The following is a 22570-nucleotide window of genomic DNA, read 5'->3' on the forward strand; positions in this document are numbered from 1 at the left end:
ATGGAATTCATCTGAAGATGCTGTGGCTGAAGATGCATTACAAATGAATTATGAACTTAATTTTCTGCACAATGGCTGTCACAAGTTGTTAAACATCTGTTTTAACCTTTGTGGTGAGACTGTTGGCTCCTTTCCTTCTCTCTACGGTGTAATTCTAAAGGATGTGTGTTAAAATCACAACCAATCTAAGAGAATGGTTATCCCTGGGTAATCTGACTGGACAGAATAAGATGGGCTGGCCTGAGTAACATTTAATGCCTCGTAGAGTCATTTCATCTCCTAGCAAACCTACTATCTTTCAAACTAGATTGCTCAATGGTGTCATTCCGAAATGCAAGCAGAGAGCTGTTTATCACTTGGGCAGCCATCCAAAGAAACCAAGACCCTGATTAAAGTTTTACATTCATTGTTTTTTCCCTTGCTACGGAAAACAGGAACAGTTTTAAGCTAAGAGAAAACCAGCATTCTATATATGGAACCAAGCCAAATTTAGACATGCTTTTTCTAGGTGGAGTTTGGAAGGAGAACACCTGCAAAAATAATACTCCTTTTGTACAGAAGCTGAGTATATCGACATCAAAATTCCTTCATCTGCCAAAGCAATGCTACCCAAATATGATAGCATGTTCTCTTCGCACTTAAAGTGGTGCTACTCTGAGAAAGAACATCACAACCTTTTTATTCAAAGCTGAAAACTCAAGAGCATGAGCTAAAGTATGGGTTGCACATAGTGAAGGAATCATGCACACAGAATTATGCATATAGAAAATGCCAAAGTTTTCCCATTCCTTATGAGTAGAGCACACCTACACATAATATTAGACACACACATCTCATCTATACTGCCATATAATGGAGTTTCATCCTCATTGTATGCTCAGTGTAGACATATAATGCAGTAGAACTGCATTATAAGGCAGTGTAGACTCAAATAATGTAATACAATGAAGCTAAACTGCATTATGAAACTTCATTATATGATGGTGTAGATGGGGCCATGTTGTCCGATGTTCTCCTTCTTTAAGGAACGTATCATTGTCAGATTGAATCGAAATATTTTTAAGATATTGCGACATGTATTTCTTTAGTTGTAATGACACAACATTCAGTTGTTTCCCTCCCTACCACCACCACCACCAGGAGCTTATTCTTTCAGCAGCTGAATTTGTAATTGTCAAAGGAGCCATGATATCTCATATGTACATATTGCTGTGCATGGTTTTGTTATACGGAAATAAATTCTTCCTCTCTGCATTTTTAGGAATTCATTTGTTTATTTTAACTTGTCTTTGTTTGAATTTCAGAGGAAAGTCAAACCTACTGGACATGGGATCTCTGATGATAAAACCAATACAACGAGTGATGAAATATCCATTGTTACTCTGTGAACTCTTGAATACAACACCCATGTCTCACCCAGACCACCGAGCACTGCAGGATGCTTTGGCTGCTGTGAAAGCCGTGACTATGAACATCAATGAACTTAAAAGAAGAAAGGATATAGGTAAGAGAAGATTAACTCTATGGAGCAACAGCAGGGGATCACACAAAAATACATTCAAAGAAGTCTTCTGCTTGTATAGCAGCTTCTTTCATTAAATGTGAAAAAGTTTGTACAAAGTGTTCTGATTGTAATGTACAGGTATCCGCTAACATTGTTAATAGAAGTATATTCAAAGGCAAGGTGATGGTGTTAAATGCCTGGACGCAAGCATTGTCAGAAACATCCGGTTTATGACACTAGAATTGATGTTTTAGACACTTGTACATACTGGATTAAATCTAGATTTAGATGGACATAGACTAGACCTACTGGAATCAAACTAAATAGAATAATTAACTAAATCATGCCTAGTTTATGTGTGCATTTCTCTCTTTTCCTCTAGTGTGGATTTGAAGAGACTCAAAGATTCCAGTTTCATTTCAAGTTACCTCTAGTTTAGTGTGTCATGTTGACATGTTTTTCCCATAAATTCATTGAGCAATTTTCCAAACACAATAAAAATTACAGTATTTAGGGAAATAAAGTATCCAGACATTTGTTAAGTTGCCGGTAATTGCCATCTGTAGTTGACTTCTGCTTATGGTGACCCTATGTATGAGAGACCTCCAAGGCCCCTTCCACATATCAGAATAAAACCCCACATTATCTGCTTTGAACTGGAATATATGGCAGTGTGGACTCAGATAACCCAGTTCAGAGCAGATATTGTGGGATTTTCTGCCTTGATATTCTGAGTTATATGACTGTGTGGAAGGGCCCTTAGTTACCCTATCATCAGCTGCCGTGCTCAGGTCCAGGGATGTGTCTTCTTTGGAAGGACTGTGCTTGACTCCAGGGTTTCCCAACCTTGTATCTAGAAGTTGACAAATAAGTCATAAATATAATGACCACCCTTTCATTCTGGTACTCAACGGTGTTTTGTCTCACTCAACATTGGTTTCTTTTGACTATCATAGCTAAACGCCATTATGCTTGACTTTCCATTTGCTTAGTCATTAAATTCCAGAATAAAACTGTTCAATTCAGTTCTATTATATTAGTGTTCTCTAGTGGGAAGTCATCTGGAATTTTAAATTTGTTTCTGGTCCACTTTTTGATGATTGCATTTCTTTAAAACGTCTATCAAACTTTGGTGTGTGAGTGATGTTTGAGGACATTCCAGGCAAACTAATGAGGGATTTAGACTGCAAAGGCACGGAAATTATTATGGTGCACAGGATTATGTCTTTTGCAATAAATAGCATCTGTGGTGCTACTGCAAACAATAGGAACAATTAGAGAGATAGACTTTTAAAAGCTTATTTGGCTGAAAAGTTTTCATCATCTTTGCAATTTATTATTATTATAAGTACAATGAGTAGTAGTAGCATCTCTCTCTTTTCTCTCTCTCTGATCTGTTGTGGTATTTAAAGAAAGAGAGCTGAATAGGTACTGTATGAATACAAAGTCTTATTAGTGCATGGCTTGTCTACTTTTCAGTGTTGAAATATAAGAAAAATGATGAAGATGAATCTTTGAAAGAGAAATTTTCAAGACTAAATATTCACTCAATTAGTAAGAAGTCCAAAAGAGTCACGGGTCACCTGAAAATTTTGACTGGAGGAGAACTTCAGGTATTCCATTGACTCGTGTTTAACTTTACTCAGGGTTTTGTGAAATGGTTGTACATAGTTATTCATTCGATCCATGGAAAGCTAAAATTTGCACTCATAACTGATTCAGTGATTCTGATTTTTCTAAACCTTGCATGTATATTATTTAATATAGGCTGGATGGCCATATGTTGGATGGCAATTTCATTGTGCTTTTCCTACATGGCAGGGGGTTGGATTGGTTGGCCCATTTGGTCTCTTTCAACTCTATGATTCTATGTAAAGTGGGCCCTTGGTATCCATTGGAATTTGGATACAGGATTGCCTCCAACCCACATGCATACAAAAATCCATGAATACTCAAATCCCATTATATACGACACAGACAATATTATCCCTTATATAAAATTTGAAAATTTACTTTCTGGATTTTAATTTTTTTTTCTAGCCATGAATGATTGAATCCATGGAGGCAGAATCCATGGGTTGTATTCTTGTCCTATAGCTGGAGCAATGACCTATGTGGGGATAACATAATCTAATTACAGTCTGAGTACATCAGATCCTATATGTGTAGGACAATGTTATGTGGTTGATGTTATGATATTTTGACCTAAGCCCTGAGATTTATTCTACATGTGTAAGATTTTTATGTATGGTTGTCTCATTCCATATATAAGGCTGGATCATCATTTTCGAATATCATCCTGAAAAGGTAGATTGAATGGTAATGGCAGAAGATGGTTGCGCTAATGGAGATATCAACTGACAGCAGGTCTCAGTCACACTGACTGAGAGGTTTCACTGTCTTGGCTCTGAATCTTGCTACAGCTCGCAAGTCGCAATGCCTCACCTTGAAAACCCTAGTTGGCTAGGGGACAAGAGATAAATATTTAAATAGATAAAAGTGACTGGAGACCGATACATTTGTGTAGTCAGTTCTTATTGGAAGGTTTGGGTGCTAACAAAATAATGAATTTGGAAAATATGGTGGTAGAATTACATCTAGGTTATGAGTAAGAGTAAGAGTAAGGTTATGATGTGGGAAAAGTACTTTGGGAATTACATCCTCCAAAATCCCTTAACTGGAACAGACAATTTTTAAGTCTACATAGAAACCTAGTGTGCAAATTTATTTTTTAGTGAAAATATTATTTATGTGCCTGACCTTTGCTTTACTTTAAATAATTGTAGTAATCTAGATATCTTCTGAATTATTTGCTGTCACAATCTTTTCTCATTTGGTAAAGATCAGTAGTGTTCTACAAAAGCAGTGCACTGGCACAAGTTACAGTAGCCAGTATTCACTCTGCTTGACGTCATAAATATCGACATACTGATTATTAAGGGCAATGAGGTTTTCCCTTCAAGGCAGAATGTTTTTAATGTGAAAATAAATTTGCCTAGCAGTCCAACATAAAGAAAATGCATGTTGCTCTGACCTAGTGCTGCCATTGGATAGAAAAAGACAGCATGTGCTTATGTGTAAATTCTGCTATATTCATTGAATTCCTAATATGTGGCAGTGTTAAAATGGGCATCAAAATAAATTTCTACAGTATATAGATGTAGGCATAGTAGCTCCTAAGTATTATTGCCACACATCTCATCCATTTCCAAGGGAGCTATATGTGAGGTAGGGCTTAGAAAAATTACTTTTTCAGCTTGAAGGCTGAAACATTCTAGGAGTTGCAGTATAACCTGTACATGCTCACTTAACAAGATTGGCCATGTAGTCTTGAATTTCTGCTTTTTGTAGGAACCTCATGCTAGGTGAGGGTCTGAAGGCAGAACAACCTCTATTCTTGCTCTTCAGCACAACTTGTCTCTCAAATCCTAGTGCACGCATTAACTCTACAGATGTACAGTAATGAGCACAGGGACAAATAAATGTATGGCATAAAATGATGTGTTGCTCGTATTCATTTTTATGTAAGCTAAGAGAGCATCATAAACATGAAAGCCAATGTGAGCATAATAAAATAAACTCTATGTTTCTTTAATATGTTGGCCTTTCTATCACACTGAATTATGCCTGTCAGGCTTTGTAGAAGGTCTTTTTCTCCCTTCTAAGCATGCATTCAAACCAGCATAATACATGTGGGCGCTGTATGTGCTTGCATACAAAGAAAGGACTAACAATCCACACTGTCCTCTGTAATCTGTCATTGTTTTTATTCCACTTCCTGCTTTTTTCATGTAAGGTTTTGTATCTCATTCAAGAAGTTCACCTTTTTGCATGGTTGCACTGAGCTGAATTTTTGTGCTGCCTCAGCTCTCAGGTGATGTCCCTCCATTTCATGCTCCTTCACAATTACAGCCTTATTTTTACATGACTGTGTCAGCTTGAGATTTTTATTCTGTTCTTCTAAACAAATACTCAACGTTACATCAAAGAAAATGAAAGCAGTACAGCAACATCTTGAGAATCTCTATGCTTTCAGATAAGACAACAATAAAATCGAGTACAGAACAACTGCAGCAATTTTGAAAACAGTTCCTGAAGAATACTGTTGTGGTCAGCTAAAAATTAAAATGAAAGGCTATTATTTCCTCCATCGATATTGTCGCAGAGGATGAAAAGAAGACAGAAAATATAAGCCAGAAATTTTCACAGGCTTTCCCCCACATAATAGTCAGTTCACATAACACAATGAACGTTGGAAATAGCAACCTCCCAAGCCTCTCACTATTTCATTTAGTAATGTATATATTTGCTAACCTGTATTCTATGTGTATGTTGATTTGCCAGTTTAACTTACCTCTTTGGTGTGGGAGGGACTATAGACATATGATTGTACTGAGCATGTTCAGACTCAGGACTCCATTTTGTATTCATTTTTGCATCAGACCTCAGTGGAGGTGGATGCATGTATGTTGCTGTTTGGACTTCAGTACAGAAGTATGCTTATGGATTTCAGTGAGTACAAGTATACTTAAAGTCTATGGGGTATTGATTAAGAACGATACCCTGTGTACTTAACACAGAGAAACTACATCCTATCTGTAAGAAATGTGCTTGTATAGTGAATTAATACAAGAGGTTTATGAGTAAACAAGATATGATATTTTTCAAAGAAGACTTTGTTTTTTTTATCTCTGAGTGCATATTTTAAACTAAAAGGTTTCAAGAGAGTGTATATATTTTGGTCAATTACAACTACAATTTCAACTTTAAAGAAACAACCATCATCAGCTAATCAAATATAATTTTGTAATGGGATGTCTTTGTCCTTGGCAGTTCAAAGACATGGTTCATCAGTTTAACAGCTGAGCTATCTGTCTGCCATTACATGAATGCTTGTAAATATCACTTGTTCAAAGAGTTGATTTCTAACAAGGTCATGCTTTTTTTTTTTGACTAGTGGTTTTCAGAAGGTGGTCTCCACATATTCATGGAGATTCACATTTGCCAAAAGGATATGTGCTCAGACTGGGTGCAGTTATTTTCCAATAGGTTATGTCCAATAATGAATGCATGTTTCTAGGTCCAATAGAAAGAATACAGAAGTGTGTTGTTCAATATTTGTTCTTCACTGCCTCTAGAGGTCTAACGGTTTTAAGTTACAAGATTTCAGTCAAATGTTAAAAGGAACTTCTTGACACTAAGGACCTCATCCCACAAAAGGAGAGAAAGGAAGCAGTTGGAATCATCTTCCTAGTGTTCCATTTTAAAAGGAAACAGAGAATTTAACAACAGTTGCCATTCCACCTTAAAATCCAGCAGTTCCAGTTCCCACCCAGTTTTAACAAACGGAATGTCTCTTGCGTCATTTGATGGACTCTATGAGACTCCATATTTAAAGTTTATAGAAACAGAGGGAACCCTGCATCTGATGAGGTCCTAAAAGCAAACTGGCAATAGAAGTAGTGGGCTCTAATTCTTTGCATGCTTTATCTGGAGATCCTGCATTGAGCAGAGATTGAATCTTATGGTTCATGGGACCATTTCCCAATCTATAATTCAGGTTTTTTACCAACATTAAGAATATTCTTACTGTAATCATAATGTTACTATGTATTTTAGGTGAAAGATGAAACTTTTAATAAGGAGGAGAAGTTGTTCAGAAGTTTAGAAAAAACGGTCAAATTGTGTGTGAAGAATATTTCATGGTCGCTGCAGCAGTTGAAGGTGAGTGCAACAGTGCAAATTTTCCCTCCCCACCATCACACATGCTATCCATAGTAGCAAACAAATATTGACTGTCTATGAAAAAGTATGAAACATGTTTTGAGTCCTTTTGTCAGGAAAATGTTGCTTCTACCTGGCATCCACTATGATTTATTTAATGTCAAAATATGACTGTAAAGTTGTCCTGGACCCAATTATAATATTAGTTTTCAAGTTGCATAATGATGTGAAGATTAAATTTCAGTTAGTTTCACTCTGGCGAAATCATTATTTCCATTGTCGTCATCATCATCATCATCATCATCATCATCATCATCATCATCATCCCATTTGCCTCTCAGAACTGGGACTGAAGGCAGCTTACAGTAAATTAATTCTTACAGAAAATTTATGCTTTTAGTATTTTGCATGTCCTATCTGAGTATTGTACTGTTAGAATACCAGAAATAATTTGAGACACTTCAGTGCTTAACTAAGAAGCATACATGAGTTAAACAAACAAAACGCTGGTTTTGTGTCACAACAACCTGCAGTTTTGTTTACTGGAATCAGACAATGATTTGTTAACCAGCCACAAAATCATATTTTTAAGCTTATGAATTTTGACTTGTTTAAACCATGGCTTGTTGTGACATCCAAAATTATAGGCATGGCTTGTTTCCCCAGATGCTTTATTGAAATAGAAGTTGAGAGAAACAAACCAAAAGTAGGGAAGACCAACAACAGGATGTGTTTTTAAAATAGTTGCTGTTGATTGTCTTTCATGTAGTTGGTAGCTTAAACAACAAACCATGGTTAAAACAAACAATGGCTTATCACGATGTGCCGATTGGGGTGTGTGCTCAATATTTTTCCTTTTAACTCATTATATTATTTTCAGGATTCTATACTTTTGGCTGCTACATGTGAAACTGAACTTCACAAGCTTTTACATGAGAGAGAAATTGAGGAAACCAGCTCTTCGGAATCACCGATTAATGCTGCAAACACCAATGAAGGATTTGTATGTTCTTGAAATTCAATCCAAAAGCTAGAGATACAAATTTCAAAGAAGTTGTGCTTCAATACATGGTTGTTAAAATGTAATAACAAATCTAGTTGAGCTGATTTGATTTTCAGCCCAATTATCATACTTGTTCTGATTTCACTGCATATTAAAAAGCTCACCCTACACACCAGAAAGAGAAAAGACAGAGAAGATAGTGTATAGTGTATATACAGTGTAGCTGTTAAAGTTTTGATATTAAGCTAGACTAACTTTGGTTAATGTTTCTGCTTATTCACAATGCTCACTGGGTAACCCTGGCTTTATCATGTCTTTCAGACAAACCTACCTCTCAGGTATGTTGTGACATAAATTACGCCACATTATGATCTTTAGTAGAAAGGCAGGATGAAAAAAGGCATAATAAGTATTATGATAATCCCGCCAGATTTGTTGAAATGAAAAAATGACTAGTCAATTTTGCTTTGTGAGTAGGCAGGAATTTGAACTCCAATTTTCTTCTTTGTATGACCTCCATATTCATGGGGGATATGTTCCTGAACCTTGTATGGATACATGAAACCACAGATAACCTTATTGACCCTTATTGAAATGAAGGACTTTCAGCCAGGAATCCCATAGTCATGCTGGAGGACCTAGAATATGCCCAGAGAGAATATATTTTGCCAGACATGGATAAATGGAACTGTGTATACTGGCCTCATTGATACAGCGGTTGTATTGTATTTTCTGAATACTTATTTTCTAAAAACTATAAAGTTTTTTTCTACAGTCATTTAAAATGATTTAACACAAGTACAGTGCAGCACCATTATTGCCTGTAAATACTATGATTCTTGTATTTTAATTTTCTCATGTGCAGGTTATAGTAATGCACATGAACTTGCACAAATGACTGTTGAATGATGCATCTTTGGTATGAAATATGATTTGCTCAGTGTTTCCCTTCCTTGCTTCCCTCTCCTCATCTTGTACACATCAAGACAAATCAAGTCAACAAGATGGTGTTGGCCCCCCTGTCCACATTACAGGCCCTGTTCCTGGGGCCTCAGAAGCTAATCCAGAAGAGGTATGACAAACTGCTGGACTATAATAGCTGCCATCCAAAGACACCAGGGGATGAGAAGGATCTTGCCAGAAGAGAATACGAGGCTCTCAATGCTCAGCTTGTGGAGGAGCTGCAGATATTTAACAGGGCAGCAAAGAGAATTGTGATAAATTGCATGTGTTGCCTTATCACTCTCCTGAAGGATATGACTTCATCCTCACTACAGTCTTTTTCTGGGAGAGAATCCCTTATAACAGTGAGTACAAATGCATCCATAATCACTGAATTGTGGTTGATTGTAATTATGCACTATTACACACACTGTTGCCCTGTACAGTTTATTTATCTATCTATAATATCAGAATCAAACCGAGGGTACATACAGTTGCAATGTATTTAAAAACACAACCAAAGTAAAAAACTTGGCATTATACTAAATGTCCTTGACCAGTAGCTGGCCACTTGGAGTGCCTCTGGTGTTGCTATAAGAAGGTCCTCCATCGTGCATGTGGCAAGGCTCAGACTGCATTGTAATAGGTGGTCTGTGCTTTTCTTTTCTCCGCAGTTGCATGTTGTGGACTCTACTTTGTGGCCCCATTTCTTAAGGTTGGCTCTGCATCTCGTAGTGCCAGAGCACAGTCTGTTCAGTGCCTTCCAAGTCCCCCAGTCTTCTGTGTGCCCAGGAGGGAGTCTCTCATTTGATATCAGTCATGGCTTGAGGTTCCAGGTTTTAACCTGCCACTTTTGAACTCTCACTTGCTGAGGTGTTCCTGTGAGCATTTCTGGAGATCTTAGAAAACTATTTCTTGATTTAAGGCATTGGCATGCTGGCTGATATCCGAACTGGGGATGGGCCGAAGATGTTATTGCCTTGGTCCTTTCATTATTGGCTGCTACTTCCCGGCAAATGTCAGGTGGTGCAATACCGGCTAAACAGTGTAATTTCTCCAGTGGTGTAGGGTGTAGACGTCCTGTGATAATGTGGCATGTCTAATTCAGAGCCACATCCACTGTTTTAATGTGGTGAGATGTGTTCCACACTGGGCACACTCAGCAGCAAAGTATCAAAGAGCAAGGGAGATGTCTTCACTGTACAGTATTTACAAGGACCACAGTCTTACCTGTAGCCATCTAAAAACAACATAAAGTAGCTACTAGAGTGTATGGGGGTGTGTGAGCGTGCAGAATTTCACCTTGTTTGTACTTAAGTGAGAAAATTCACATTTGCTGAATGAATATCCAGTCTATATTATCAATAGATCTTCTCCACAAAATGTGTAGTATCTCTCTCCAAATGAAAAGATGTATTCAATACATATTTTCTTAAACATACATAGAAGTGAGTTGCACAGGTTTGATGTGTGTTGGGAAGTTTGCCCCTGTTATCCTGTCCCATAAATTGTCATCGTCCTTCAACTGTTCTTTCTTTCCTGTAGCACAGCTCTGTCAATGTGTGGACAGTGCTCTCTAGTGGCATCATTTTTAAATTGGGTCAGCCAAGGTTTGTACCACTTAGACAATAGCTTTTCCTCTTCTTTATCAATATGCCATAACATACATGAATTCAAATGAATTAATATATGCAGTTGAAGTGTGGATAAGAGCCAAACCCTCCTTTGCAATAATGGCTGGTACCATGTTCAGTGTTTATAATATCGTAAGCCTGACGTACAACATTATAAATTTTGGAATTCATATTTATGGTTATTCTACCATTGCAAGGACTAAAAGTGCTCCCCCAAAGCTATCTTTTTTTTTTCTGCCAGTGGGAGGATTGCCTGTATGCTAGGGAGATGGACAGTGTGTGATATTAACCTGCAAGCTCACTTCTAGCACTGAGATGTTTTGCAAAAAGCAATGAAAAGGATCCTAGTGTGGACTTAATACAACTACCTATTACAAAGAAACCCATTGCTGCAAGAGGGCTGAAAGTATCCTCCCATGCTGCCCCCTTTTCCAGTTTCTTGGAATTCATTCCATTGCTTCCTCGATTGAGTCTATTTATCTAGAATGTCAAAATGATGCAAAAATGCATTTTTAATTTACATTACTTTTACATTACGTTTGAAATGTAAGTTTTATTACATCTTTTTTACTAGAAAAGGAACTAGTTACAGGTAAAAGTTACTTGTAAAATGATATGTCTAGGCTTTGAGATTGATTACAGTTTGCCTTTTAGCTCAACTGTTTTTTTAGCTTATGTTGTTCAACATGTTGTTGACAGGGTGACTTGAATGTCTCTCATGTGCGTATTTGCTTGCACATGCTTACATATCTGTCTTTCTATGCTTCTTTCTGTATTCTTGTAGTATGTGACTAATTATGAAATCTCAAATGTCTTTTGAATTTGCAGCTCTCTTCTCCTAGTATCACTGAGGTTCAACAACAGGTACTTGAAGAGGTACACAATCTTAATTTTGTCAAAGAAACCAACAGTATAAATTTCATTGAGAGAAAGCTAAGCTTTGAAAAAAAGAAGTGCACACCTCCCCAGGTTTGTAACATATCACAATGATATACCAATAAACTGAAGTTTCCTTTTTATATTATGTATGGATAACTAGTCACAGACATTGACTTGTGTCTTCAAGTCATTGTTGACTTAAATGGGTGCATCTACGCTGTAAAATTAATGCACTTTGACACCACTTGAGCTGCCATGGCTCAATGCCATGAAACCTTGGGAGCTGCAGTTTAGTAAGCCACCAGGATCCTTTAGCAGGAGAAGGCTATAAAAATCTTGTAAAACCAGAAATCCCCTTATTCCATAGCATTGAGCCATGGAAGTTAAAATGGTATCAAACTGCATTCATTTTACAGTGTAGATGCAACAAAAAAGAAACTTGTCATTTGGTTTTTTTTGGCAAGATTTTAAATAAGCTTGTCATTGCAGAGGTATGAATAAAGACAATGGCTTCATGGCACACTCCATGTATTAATACCACAGGAATCTTCTCATAGAGTTAAGAAGCCAGGGAAACTTGACTTATGGTAAGCAGATGTATTGCTTTCCTGCATCAACACTAACTGACCACTGTAAAATATTTTTATTCCGCCCTTCTCATCCCGAAGGGGACCCAGGGTGGAGCACAACATATATATGACAAACATTCAATGCCGGAACATAAAATAAACTTTAAATATACATAAACACTAAAAACAATGATCTCCACTTTAAAATCAGTTGTTTTAAAACCATCTCAGATCAGCCATACTGGATCTGGCCAGCAAGGTAAAGTATCCTAATGTTGCCTTATTGCATTGTCCCAAAGGCTTGGTCCGCCAGCCAAGTTTTTACCATCTTTTACCAAGGACAGGAGGGTAGGGCTGATCCAATCTCACCAAGGAGGGTGTTCCATAGCTGAGTGGCAATCACTGAGAAGGCCCTATCTCTCGTCCCCGCCAATCACACCTGTCACAGTGGTGGGACCGAGACCAAGCCCTCCCCAGAAGATCTTAATCTGCATGATGGTTCATAGTGGGAGATGCATTCAGACAGGTAAACTGGTCCGGGGCCGTTTAGGGCTTTAAAGGCCAAAGCCAGCACTTTGAATTGTGCTCAGTAGCGAGCTGGCAACCAGTGGAGCTGATGCAACATGGGAGTTGTGTGCTCCCTATATGCCGCTCCAGTTATTAACCTGGCTGCCTCTCATTGGACTATCTGAAGCTTCCAAACAATCTTCAAAGGCAACCTCATGTAGAACATGTTGCAGTAGTCTGTCCTAGGTGTAACGAGAGCATGGACCACCATGGCCAAATCTGACTTCCCAAGGTACAGGCGCAACTGGCGTACAAGTTTTATATAAAGAATGTCATAATGTTCATGGCTCTTTCACATCCCATCTAGGTTGCATCTACACTTAAATAATCAGAACTGCTTCTGACCAGTCACACAGAGTAAAACACTGGATCAGGCTGGTTCCATATGTCTACATCTAAAGAACAGCAGAATCACTCCAAGGCTTTGTGGACATCCCAGAGTAAATCATGTCTCCCTTGTTCTGGATTAACAGCTGGAAGCAGTGCTTCTGTTGCGAATCCAGCCATATGTCTTGTTGACACCCTGCAGCAGTTGCAAAGTGACTGTTTATTTGGCCCATCTAGACCTAGCCCTAGTATGTCTCTCCTTCACAAATAATGGAGCATAGGTTTGCAAGGAAATCTTATGCCATTTCTCCACCACTGTACCTGATTTCATTTTTACAGCCCTTGACTATGTCATTGTTACAAGCTTTACTTCAAATTTTGCATATGCAATCTACTGATAGATTCCCAACACAAGTTCTGTGCAGTACTTGCTAATCTTCCAATGTATTTATTTACTGCACAGGAAAATGAAATACCTTTGATATTGATAGGATGTATTTTTTTTAAAAAAAGCAAAGCTCAGATTAAGACATATCTGTTAAAAATGTAGCCTTAAGAGCCACAGGCTTGCAGAAGCCCTGCTTGTCCCATATCTGTAACTTGTCATTCCATATATAAAATAGTATAATCCTTGGATTACTGGTTTCTTATGTCTGGCCTGATGATGGGGCCTGTTATGTATCCCTGTCAGGTTGGAAGATGACTTCAAAATGATTCCTTTCATTGACACTGGAAGGATAAGTGCATTAAGATGGGAGAAACAGGCAAATTTCCTTTACATGACTATTCATGGGAGACTAATCTTACTTCCTCCAAGAGAAAAGGAACAAGCTCAGGAACATTGGACCATCTGTATAAGCAGTAATAAATCTTAGTGAATGTTGATATTATGTATACAGCCTTACACCATATACAGTCTGGCACTGCAATCTTGCCAGATAATGCTCTGCAAACCAATGCTCTCTTCCTGGAATACAAATTAGCACATAGCCGTGGAGACTATGATGGAATGGAACAATGGCTTCAAATTACAGGAAAGAAGATTCCACCTGAACATTAGGAAGAACTTCCTAACTGTGGGAGCTGTTCAGCAGTGGAACTCTCTGTCCTGGAGTGTGGTAGAGGCTCTTTCTTTGGAGGCTTTTAAACAGAGGCTAGATGGCCATCTGTCAGGGATGCTTTGAATGCAATTTTCCTGCTTCTTGGCAGGGGGTAGGACTGGATGGTCCACGTGGTCTCTTCCAACTCTATGATTCTATATACATTACTAACTGATCTTTGCACAATGCTTGCTTACACAAGTGATTTGATTTAGCAGTGTTGATATTAAAGCATGACCCTCATGTGGGGTCACATTTCCTCATAATCTGAAGACAAATCCAGAGATGATTACTTATTTGGACTTTAAATTCTTGTTTCTAAAAATGCAAATAGCGATACCTAAAGTGGGAGCAATAATTATAGGTATTATATCAGGTGAAGTAGAAAACTTTAAACTATTTCTTCAATGGCCCGTAGATTTCCTCCTTTGGGACCCTCAGCAGGGGAACAACTTACCTGGCTGCTTCTTACAATCTTGCTGTGCATGAGATGCTGCCAAATACACACACAAAACAGGAGCCATTTTCTTTTTGAACAAATGTCCAAGCTAAATGCTATAATACCCTTGATGTATTTTTTGACATTGGCGCAAGGTCTGTGTTGGCTACATGCACTTTTAATTAAAGATATTGTAAATTTGAACATAGCCCTTCTGGGTTTAAATCCCAATTTACATCCTATTTTCACCCACCCAAGGAAGTATAAACAAGATAGTTTTCAGAAAGGACTGGAAAGGCTGACAATAACTGAATATAGTACAGACCCTTCATCCATACCAGATATGTTCCCAGACTTTGCATAGATATGTGAAATGACAGATGATAGTGAAGCCTATAGTTTTTAATGAGACATACAATGGAGGTACTGAGAAGAGGGTGCAGCTTGTTTATGAGGTCCCACTGAAATGAGTGAAATCACATATACTGTTTTGTGCATAGTCATATGGCATGCTTTTCTGTATATTGTAATGGAAAATCTGTCCCAAACACCCTGTTGTTTTGCTTCCAGCCTGAATTTCCACGTCAGACTGAAAACCACAGGTCAGCCATAATGTCTACATACAATTCAGACTTGCTGTACCAAGCCAAACGCAAATACAATGCCACACAGGAACTGGATATTGATCTGTATGAAGGAGAAGTAATCGCTGTAGTAGAGCAAAAGGATCCATTTGGAAGTACCAGCAGATGGCTTGTTGACACTGGATGTAAGTTCATGGCACAGGCATAGCAACAGTTATCAGGCTTTAGTTATATCATGTAAGAATATAAAATCTAGATTTTCCCAGTCTCATCTTTCCTCCCTCCCTCCCTCCCTCTTTCTTTCTCTCCCTCTTCCTCCCTCCCTCATTTTCTCATGTAGTTCTGTCTTTGAATTTGGGTCAATGAGTCACTTCCTGAGAACACCAAAATATTTTAGACAGCTAAAATAATGACTGTTCAGGAGAAGCAATGGCAGGCAGTCAATTTACATTTTGCTGATGGCACACAACCATGCTCCAAATACTGTGCTATAATGATTTATAAATTGCATTTCTGCCATGTGCTCTATGTGAGGCTTTTCAGAGGATCCATCTAGTAGATGCTGCTGCTTACCTGTTGACAGATTTGAGTTGGCATATATCATACATCTTTAAACACCCACCAAGGTCAGCAATGCACTGAAAGCCTCAATAGGCTGCATCCCAGTAATCTCAAGGACTAGCTCCCTCCCAGTATGTGAAAGTGAGTTTCACAATCATTTCACTTGGGACCCAACACTGATGATGCTTTATTGCTTTGGATTGCCTTCCACACTTGTCTTTCGCACTGAAGTTTGATAATGTCATTGCTGTCTTATATTGATAATTGTTCTTATATATTCTGTTTTTGTATCTTTTTACAGCACTTTTAAAAATGAGCATATAAACAAACATATAAGAACGGGCAATCAAGGCATACAGATGTCCAACATACATGCATTCAGAATTGGATTCATAGTTAAATGATATCTTGCCTCATAAATATTTTATTTAAAAATGAATCCTATTAAATAAACACTCATTTGTCCAGCATCGTCTTTTTCACAGATGCTACCCAGTTGCTTGGGGATGGACCTATCCTTTTCACTCTTCAGCACTGAAGTCGTGTTGTTTTTTTCATGAAGAATACGATTATTCAAATAGTTTAACAATAATATTCTGACATGCTATGTTACCCCTTCTTTGACTTGTTGTCATCTTTGGAACTTCAGAATGCATTTACACTGTAGAATTAATGCTGCTTGACATCAATTTAAATGGCATGGTTCAATGCTGTGGATTCATGGGATTTGGTAATGCACCAAAACTCTTTGGCAGAGAAATCTAAAGAACTTGTAAAAAAATAACTTCATTTAAACTCCTTAATTCTACAGTGTAGATGCACCCTTAGTGTCATTTGATTAGGGATGTCCCTTCTCTGGTATGGAGACATGAGCCAAGTTAATTCCTATCCTGACCTAATAGTAGGCATGGCCCTAACTCACCTCATATTGCTGTCATGAAGCAACCTGGGGTCCCCAGATGTTTTTCGCCTTCAACTCCCAGAAATCTTAACAGCTTGTAAACTGGCTGGGATTTCTGAGAGTTATAAGCCAAAAACATCTGGGGACCCCAAGTTAGAACCAATGCTTTAATCCCTATATATGGCTGATTCCTTTCCATCATTATTCTACAGACCTTATAGTTATTTTAGTGGGTTCTGTGAACAGTTGATGGCTCACGTTGTAGTCTGTTTTGTCAGCCTGAATAAGGATTTGCTATTGAGAGTGCAGGGCAAAATGATTCCTACTATGATGGAATTTACTAAATCATCACTAATTAAAGGTAAAGGTTTTCTCCTGACATTAAGTCCAGTCGTGTCCAACTCTGGGGGTTGGTGCTCATCTGCATTTCTAAGCCAAAGAGCCAAGGTTGTCCGTAGACGCCTCCAAGGTTATGTAGCTGGCATGACTGCATGGAGTGCCGTTAACTTCCTGCTGGAACGGTACCTATTGATCTACTCACATTTGCATGTTTTCGAACTGCTAGGTTGGCAGAAGCTATGGCTAACAGCAGGTGCTCACTCTGCTCCCCCGATTCGAACCTGCGACCTTTCGGGATGCAAGTTCAGCAGCTCAGCGCTTTAACCCACTGCGCCATCAGGGGCTCCTCATCACTAATTAACATAATTAACATTTGTAATTTATCCTGATTTTACTATCTTCCTGTCTCAGAGAATTTTGTTTCTTTTCGTTTTTACCTTTTAAAATAAAAGAGATGGGTGAAAATATAACATAAAATATCATTCTTAAGCAACCTTTCTAATTTGACATGTTTCTTCACATTCAGTTTTGAAAGGATATGTTTATTCCTCCTTCCTGAAACCCTACAATCCAGCAAAAGCACAGAAAGATGCTGGGGAAACTGGTCTTTGTGATGGCGATTTTGATAATATCAGCCTTTTTGTATCTTTGCATCAACTGGATGACAACAACGGCAAGCCTCTTGGACACAAGAGAAGTGGCAGCAGCTCTTCTCATAGTAGCCTTAGTGAAAAGATATCCGTTAATGGGACAGACGTGGATACCTTTTATGAAGATGACCAACAGGTAAGTATGATTTCTCATTTCATGTCTAAAACAGGGAGAGTTGTACCCATAGTTGGTATAATTTGTCAACTGTTGAATCATAGAGACCAGGGAAGAACCCCCTAATCCTTGTTGTTTAGGATAGGTTTGATTACTTTATTTGGGACAAACAGGCATGATGAATGGATAACTAGGATCAAAAATTTATTCTCTCTTCTCTTCCCCAGACTTTCTATGCAGTTCATGCATTTCAAGCAAGGAGTCAGCAGGAACTGAGTCTTCAGGAGTACCAGCGAGTTCGAATACTTCGTTTTTCTGATCTGAGTGGCAATAAAGAATGGTGGTTGGCTGAAGCAAAAGGACAAAAAGGATATGTACCAGCTAATTATCTGGGGAAGATGACATATGCATAGGTTTCAGAGACTTCCTTTTCCAGAACATCAGTGCCAGACGTTTTGTTTTGTTAGCAACAACTAGGCATGCCCTAGCGTTTTCTGTGTTCCTGAACATTGATTTTTTATTTATGCCTGTGGGAATTAGATTTGGCCATCTCCATAATGTCCATATCCAGTAAATGTCCATTGTGCTTTGAGACAGCAGCTAAGGAGTGCGGTTGTGAACCAGTAGAACCCAAAGCACATCATGCCACTCTGGCTAATCTCCTCTTAAACATCTATGGAATTCACTAACAGGGCTTCTTAATACTGCTGCCAAATAACTAAGCACATATAAAATATTTCAGAATTTTTGAATTATAGAAACTAACATTAATTGCCTATATGCTGAACTAAGTAAATTTGTACAATTTGGAGAGCAAACAAATCATTGATTTTATCCTCCAAATTAAGAGCTAGCAAAGAGGAAAGCTTTCAAATATTCTCTAAGACATATCTTGCAAAACACAGAATTCACTGATTATTATCCTCAATATATTAGAAGCTTGCAAAGTAGATAGAGAGCACTGGGGATAGTTTGAATATATTTTCCAAGATATGTTTTGCGAAACACAGAACACCTAATCACCTGACAAAGATCAGGCCAAAAAAGCATTCCTACTACTTCAGCAAGAAGAGGTCTTCAGCAATCATTCAAAATGCATAAAATCACATTTGACTACATTATATGATGACAAACATATGCAGGTTATAAGAATAACTGGATATTTATTCATCAGTCCCACCCTTTCTCACTTCCTTCTGAGTTGCATGAGCTCATATGCAAACCCTTATGTTTCTCTTGAAGATGAACATCATGCATTTTGAGTTTTTGTTATTTTCTGCCACAGTGGAATGCTCACACCAGTGTTGTTCTTGTGACAATAAAGGTCACAGTAGATTTGTAAACAATACCTCTCTTTCAAATTAAGAAAGTTATGGAATGAAATACAATCTTAGAACTTTTGTTTAGCTCTAATGGAATCCATGCAGGTTAATGGGGATCATGTCTTGAGTTGATTGCTCCATTATGTTGCACTACTTTTTGTTTATATGAAGAGTTTGTAAAGAAGAAAAATGAATCCTTTAATGGAAAGATTTCTCACCCCCTCCTTTCATCATGCTTTTTATCAAAACCGCTAAAATAGCTCTCTCTTCCAGCAATAGCTGAATTGCGTGGAAAGCACGTATGATGAAGCTTTATCACATTAGAATGTAGAGGCCTGGAAACGGGACAAGTATTTGATTATTGTATTTATTAATTTGTTGTGATGTTTGAATCAGAGAACTGTTGCCTTGGAAGCAAATGTATCTAAAAAAGCATATCACAGATAGCAATGATTTTCAGGATCTGTCTTGAGGTATCTGGTATTCCACATCATCTACTTAGTTGACAGAAAGGTCATTCAGCAGAACAGCTCTCCTTCTCTCCATAGAAGAGATGCCCAATAAATTAGGTTTGGAAGAGGAGGAAGCTATGATTCTGGCAGTAGTATCAACATCGTAAATTGGAATTGTGAATATAGAACAATTACAAATGAGTTAATCTAGGTAACGGTTTGCTACTTAGGACTTTATCACATGAGGCTGTCCAAATGTGATTGTAGCAGAATGATTGTGAGTGCCAGAGTAACCTATTGCATGACATCAGTTTTTCCCCATTGCAGTTTCTTTTTACATTGTTCGTATTGCACTTTTGTCTGTTGCACATTTCCCCAGTGTTTATTGTCATTATCATAACTTCCCTTAATATATAAACCAGTGGTTTCCAACCTGTGGTCTGTGGATCACCAGTAGTCCCCAAGAACTAAATTATGGTCCACAGCCTCACCATTACTACACCATTGCAACGAGAGCGACTGGTCTCACGAAACCCTCTTATAGTGCCGAGGGAACGGGGATGTTGAGAGAGGAGAGGCTGACTGCCCATAAAAGGCATGACAACAAGCATCCTGACTGCTGCTTCTCCTCCTCCCTCCCTCCGAGTGGAGCCATTCCATGTGGCACATGGAAGCAGGAGCATCTTGGTGCCTTCATTTTTAGGCCTGATCCTGGGGTTATTAGGGTTGCTGATAAAGAAAATTGCATTGTATAGACCACATCAGCTCTAGATGATTAAATATAGTTTTCTGTCGGGGAGCAGATGGTGACTACTGGATCAGAAACTAGAGCTGATGTGGTCTATCCAATGCAGTTTTCTGAATCAGCACCCCAAATAACCAAACCAAATCTAAAGTTGACCAAAAACTGATTTGTAAGTCTTTTGGTATTAATGTTGGAGAGTGGTCCCTAGTCAAAGTGGTCCTTGGTCAAAAAAGGTTAGGAACCACCAATATAGAACATCAGCTGCATAAGAAGAGTATCCATTCTTTTGGCAATAGAAGCGTTGATAAATGCAGTTTTTGTCAGGTTTGTGGGGACCATGTTTTAGCTCATACTGGCAACAAATATCTAGTAACATGTTGAGGCAACTTTGCCTCATAGATGTCTTTTAAGTCACAAAACACTTAGTTTAGACTTTTTCAAACTAAGTTATTTTAAAGCTATGTAATGAAAATGTAGTAAAGGTAAAGGTTTTCCCCTGACATTAAATCTAGTCGTGTCCGAATGTACAAGTCTCATAATTGTTTCTCAGCCATTAACACAATATAAAATATTTATTTTCTCAGTATTCATTCTTATGATGGTTTTTTTGCATTATGTATGTCAGAAGATAAATATACTTGATCATATTTATTTATTTGTAATAAAAACAATGAATATCAAAATTAACTTAATTGCTGGAACGATTAGATTCTAGGAGTTTCTTCTACTTTAGAAGCTGCAGAAGGCAAACATGTAGGTTTTTTTTTTTATAACTGGAGCAAATGAGAAAGTATGGGAATGTCCTAAAATAGTGCTACAAAAAAGCACTCTCAGGATCTCCCAATCCAAAATAATATACGAATATTGTCAATAAATGTGATAATGTGAAGTCGCTTTGTACTGAAGATTGCATTTGAAGGTTTTAAAGTAACATCACAAAATATTTTAATACTCTGATGGCACATGAAGAGTCTAAGCTGTGCAGAGATTCATTCATTCATTCACAATTTGTATTGATACCTCTGTGTGATCTTTTTAACCAACAATAATGTTTTTCCATTGAAAAAGCTTTATCAAAGCACAAAAAGTTGTTACAACTGCGAATACGTAAGGACAAAGCTCTGTGATTAAAGATTGATCGTTGTAAATTGCTGTACAGAAGTATCTGTGACTTGAAGATATTTACTTTTAAATTACCTAATAAATATATATATTTTTACAAATGCCTACTATCAAAATGTTGTTTATCTTACTGTTACCCCAGTTACCACTTTAATCAAAATAATTTGAGTAGTTGAGATGATATTTGCCACATAAGTCTTATTGCCTGCATTATGACTTATTACGTTCATGCCAAGTTGACTTTATGGGGCAACCCAGATTTGAAAATTGGTAAAGAACCATTTATGTGAAAGTTGTGGGCTGATAATCAATGGTTATCTTAAAGCAGAAACTTGGTGTTGATTATGAGTTTTTGTCTTTCAAACTACCTTTCAGTCAAATGACAATATCCACAAGTGAAATATTTGTTAGACTCCAGATTTGGCCCTGCAGCTTTAAGTATATCTGTGGTTCCCTATATATCAAGAGTTATTGAGGCTAAGTATCCAAGCCAACGTTTCATATATAGCAATATCTGTTATCTATAAATAGAGCTAAACATAAATTTTACAGAAAGAATAGAATAGAGAATTGAATACACATTCCAAATTAACATCCATAGCTACTAGCCAGTATGACTAAACATGTAGTGTTCTTTTGGAGATATTGGTTGCCACAACATCTATTCAGGAAAAAGATGTCTAAATCAACAAATCGCTGGAGATATAATAGTGCTGATGCTTCCTTAATGCATACATTTGTGTTGTCCCATAATAGGCAAACTTTGGAAGGAAGTGATTTCACACATACATTTGGTATTGGAAAGTTTCTTGATATTAGGGATATGCATGTTTCTTGGTCAACAGAAATGGATTTTGAGCCCTTTTGACCATTAAAAAGATCTACTTTATTCCCAGAAAGATAATTTTCCTCCACCTGTGATACAACGGATAAGACAAATGTTAACAAAGCTTGCAACATTTGAATGAATGGTATATAGAGGAATTTTACAACTGAGCTTTTATCTGATCTTTGGACAGCTTTTATACAAACTTGCAAATAACATGGTTATTTTTCCTAGTATGTTTTCATTTGCTTGCTCTTCTTATACT

The 22570-nt window shown here is 37.6% G+C and overlaps 1 protein-coding gene across 1 annotated transcript in view; it reads left to right on the top strand.

Annotated features, from left to right (window-relative positions):
• The window catches only part of arhgef38 (Rho guanine nucleotide exchange factor 38), a 61165-nt gene extending 39585 nt beyond the window's left edge, over positions 1-21580 (top strand). Inside the window, exons 6-14 of the mRNA XM_008119198.3 lie at positions 1305-1504; positions 2984-3117; positions 7124-7228; positions 8109-8231; positions 9218-9538; positions 11636-11776; positions 15259-15457; positions 17600-17859; positions 18066-21580. Of these exons, the coding sequence (XP_008117405.2) occupies positions 1305-1504; positions 2984-3117; positions 7124-7228; positions 8109-8231; positions 9218-9538; positions 11636-11776; positions 15259-15457; positions 17600-17859; positions 18066-18251 (1669 nt within the window). The 3' untranslated portion in view covers positions 18252-21580. The remainder of the gene's footprint in view (positions 1-1304; positions 1505-2983; positions 3118-7123; positions 7229-8108; positions 8232-9217; positions 9539-11635; positions 11777-15258; positions 15458-17599; positions 17860-18065) is intronic.
• The last annotated feature ends 990 nt before the right edge of the window (positions 21581-22570 follow it).

Source organism: Anolis carolinensis, chromosome 5 (genome assembly GCF_035594765.1).
Source record: "Anolis carolinensis isolate JA03-04 chromosome 5, rAnoCar3.1.pri, whole genome shotgun sequence".
Classification (NCBI taxonomy): Eukaryota; Metazoa; Chordata; class Lepidosauria; order Squamata; family Dactyloidae; genus Anolis; species Anolis carolinensis.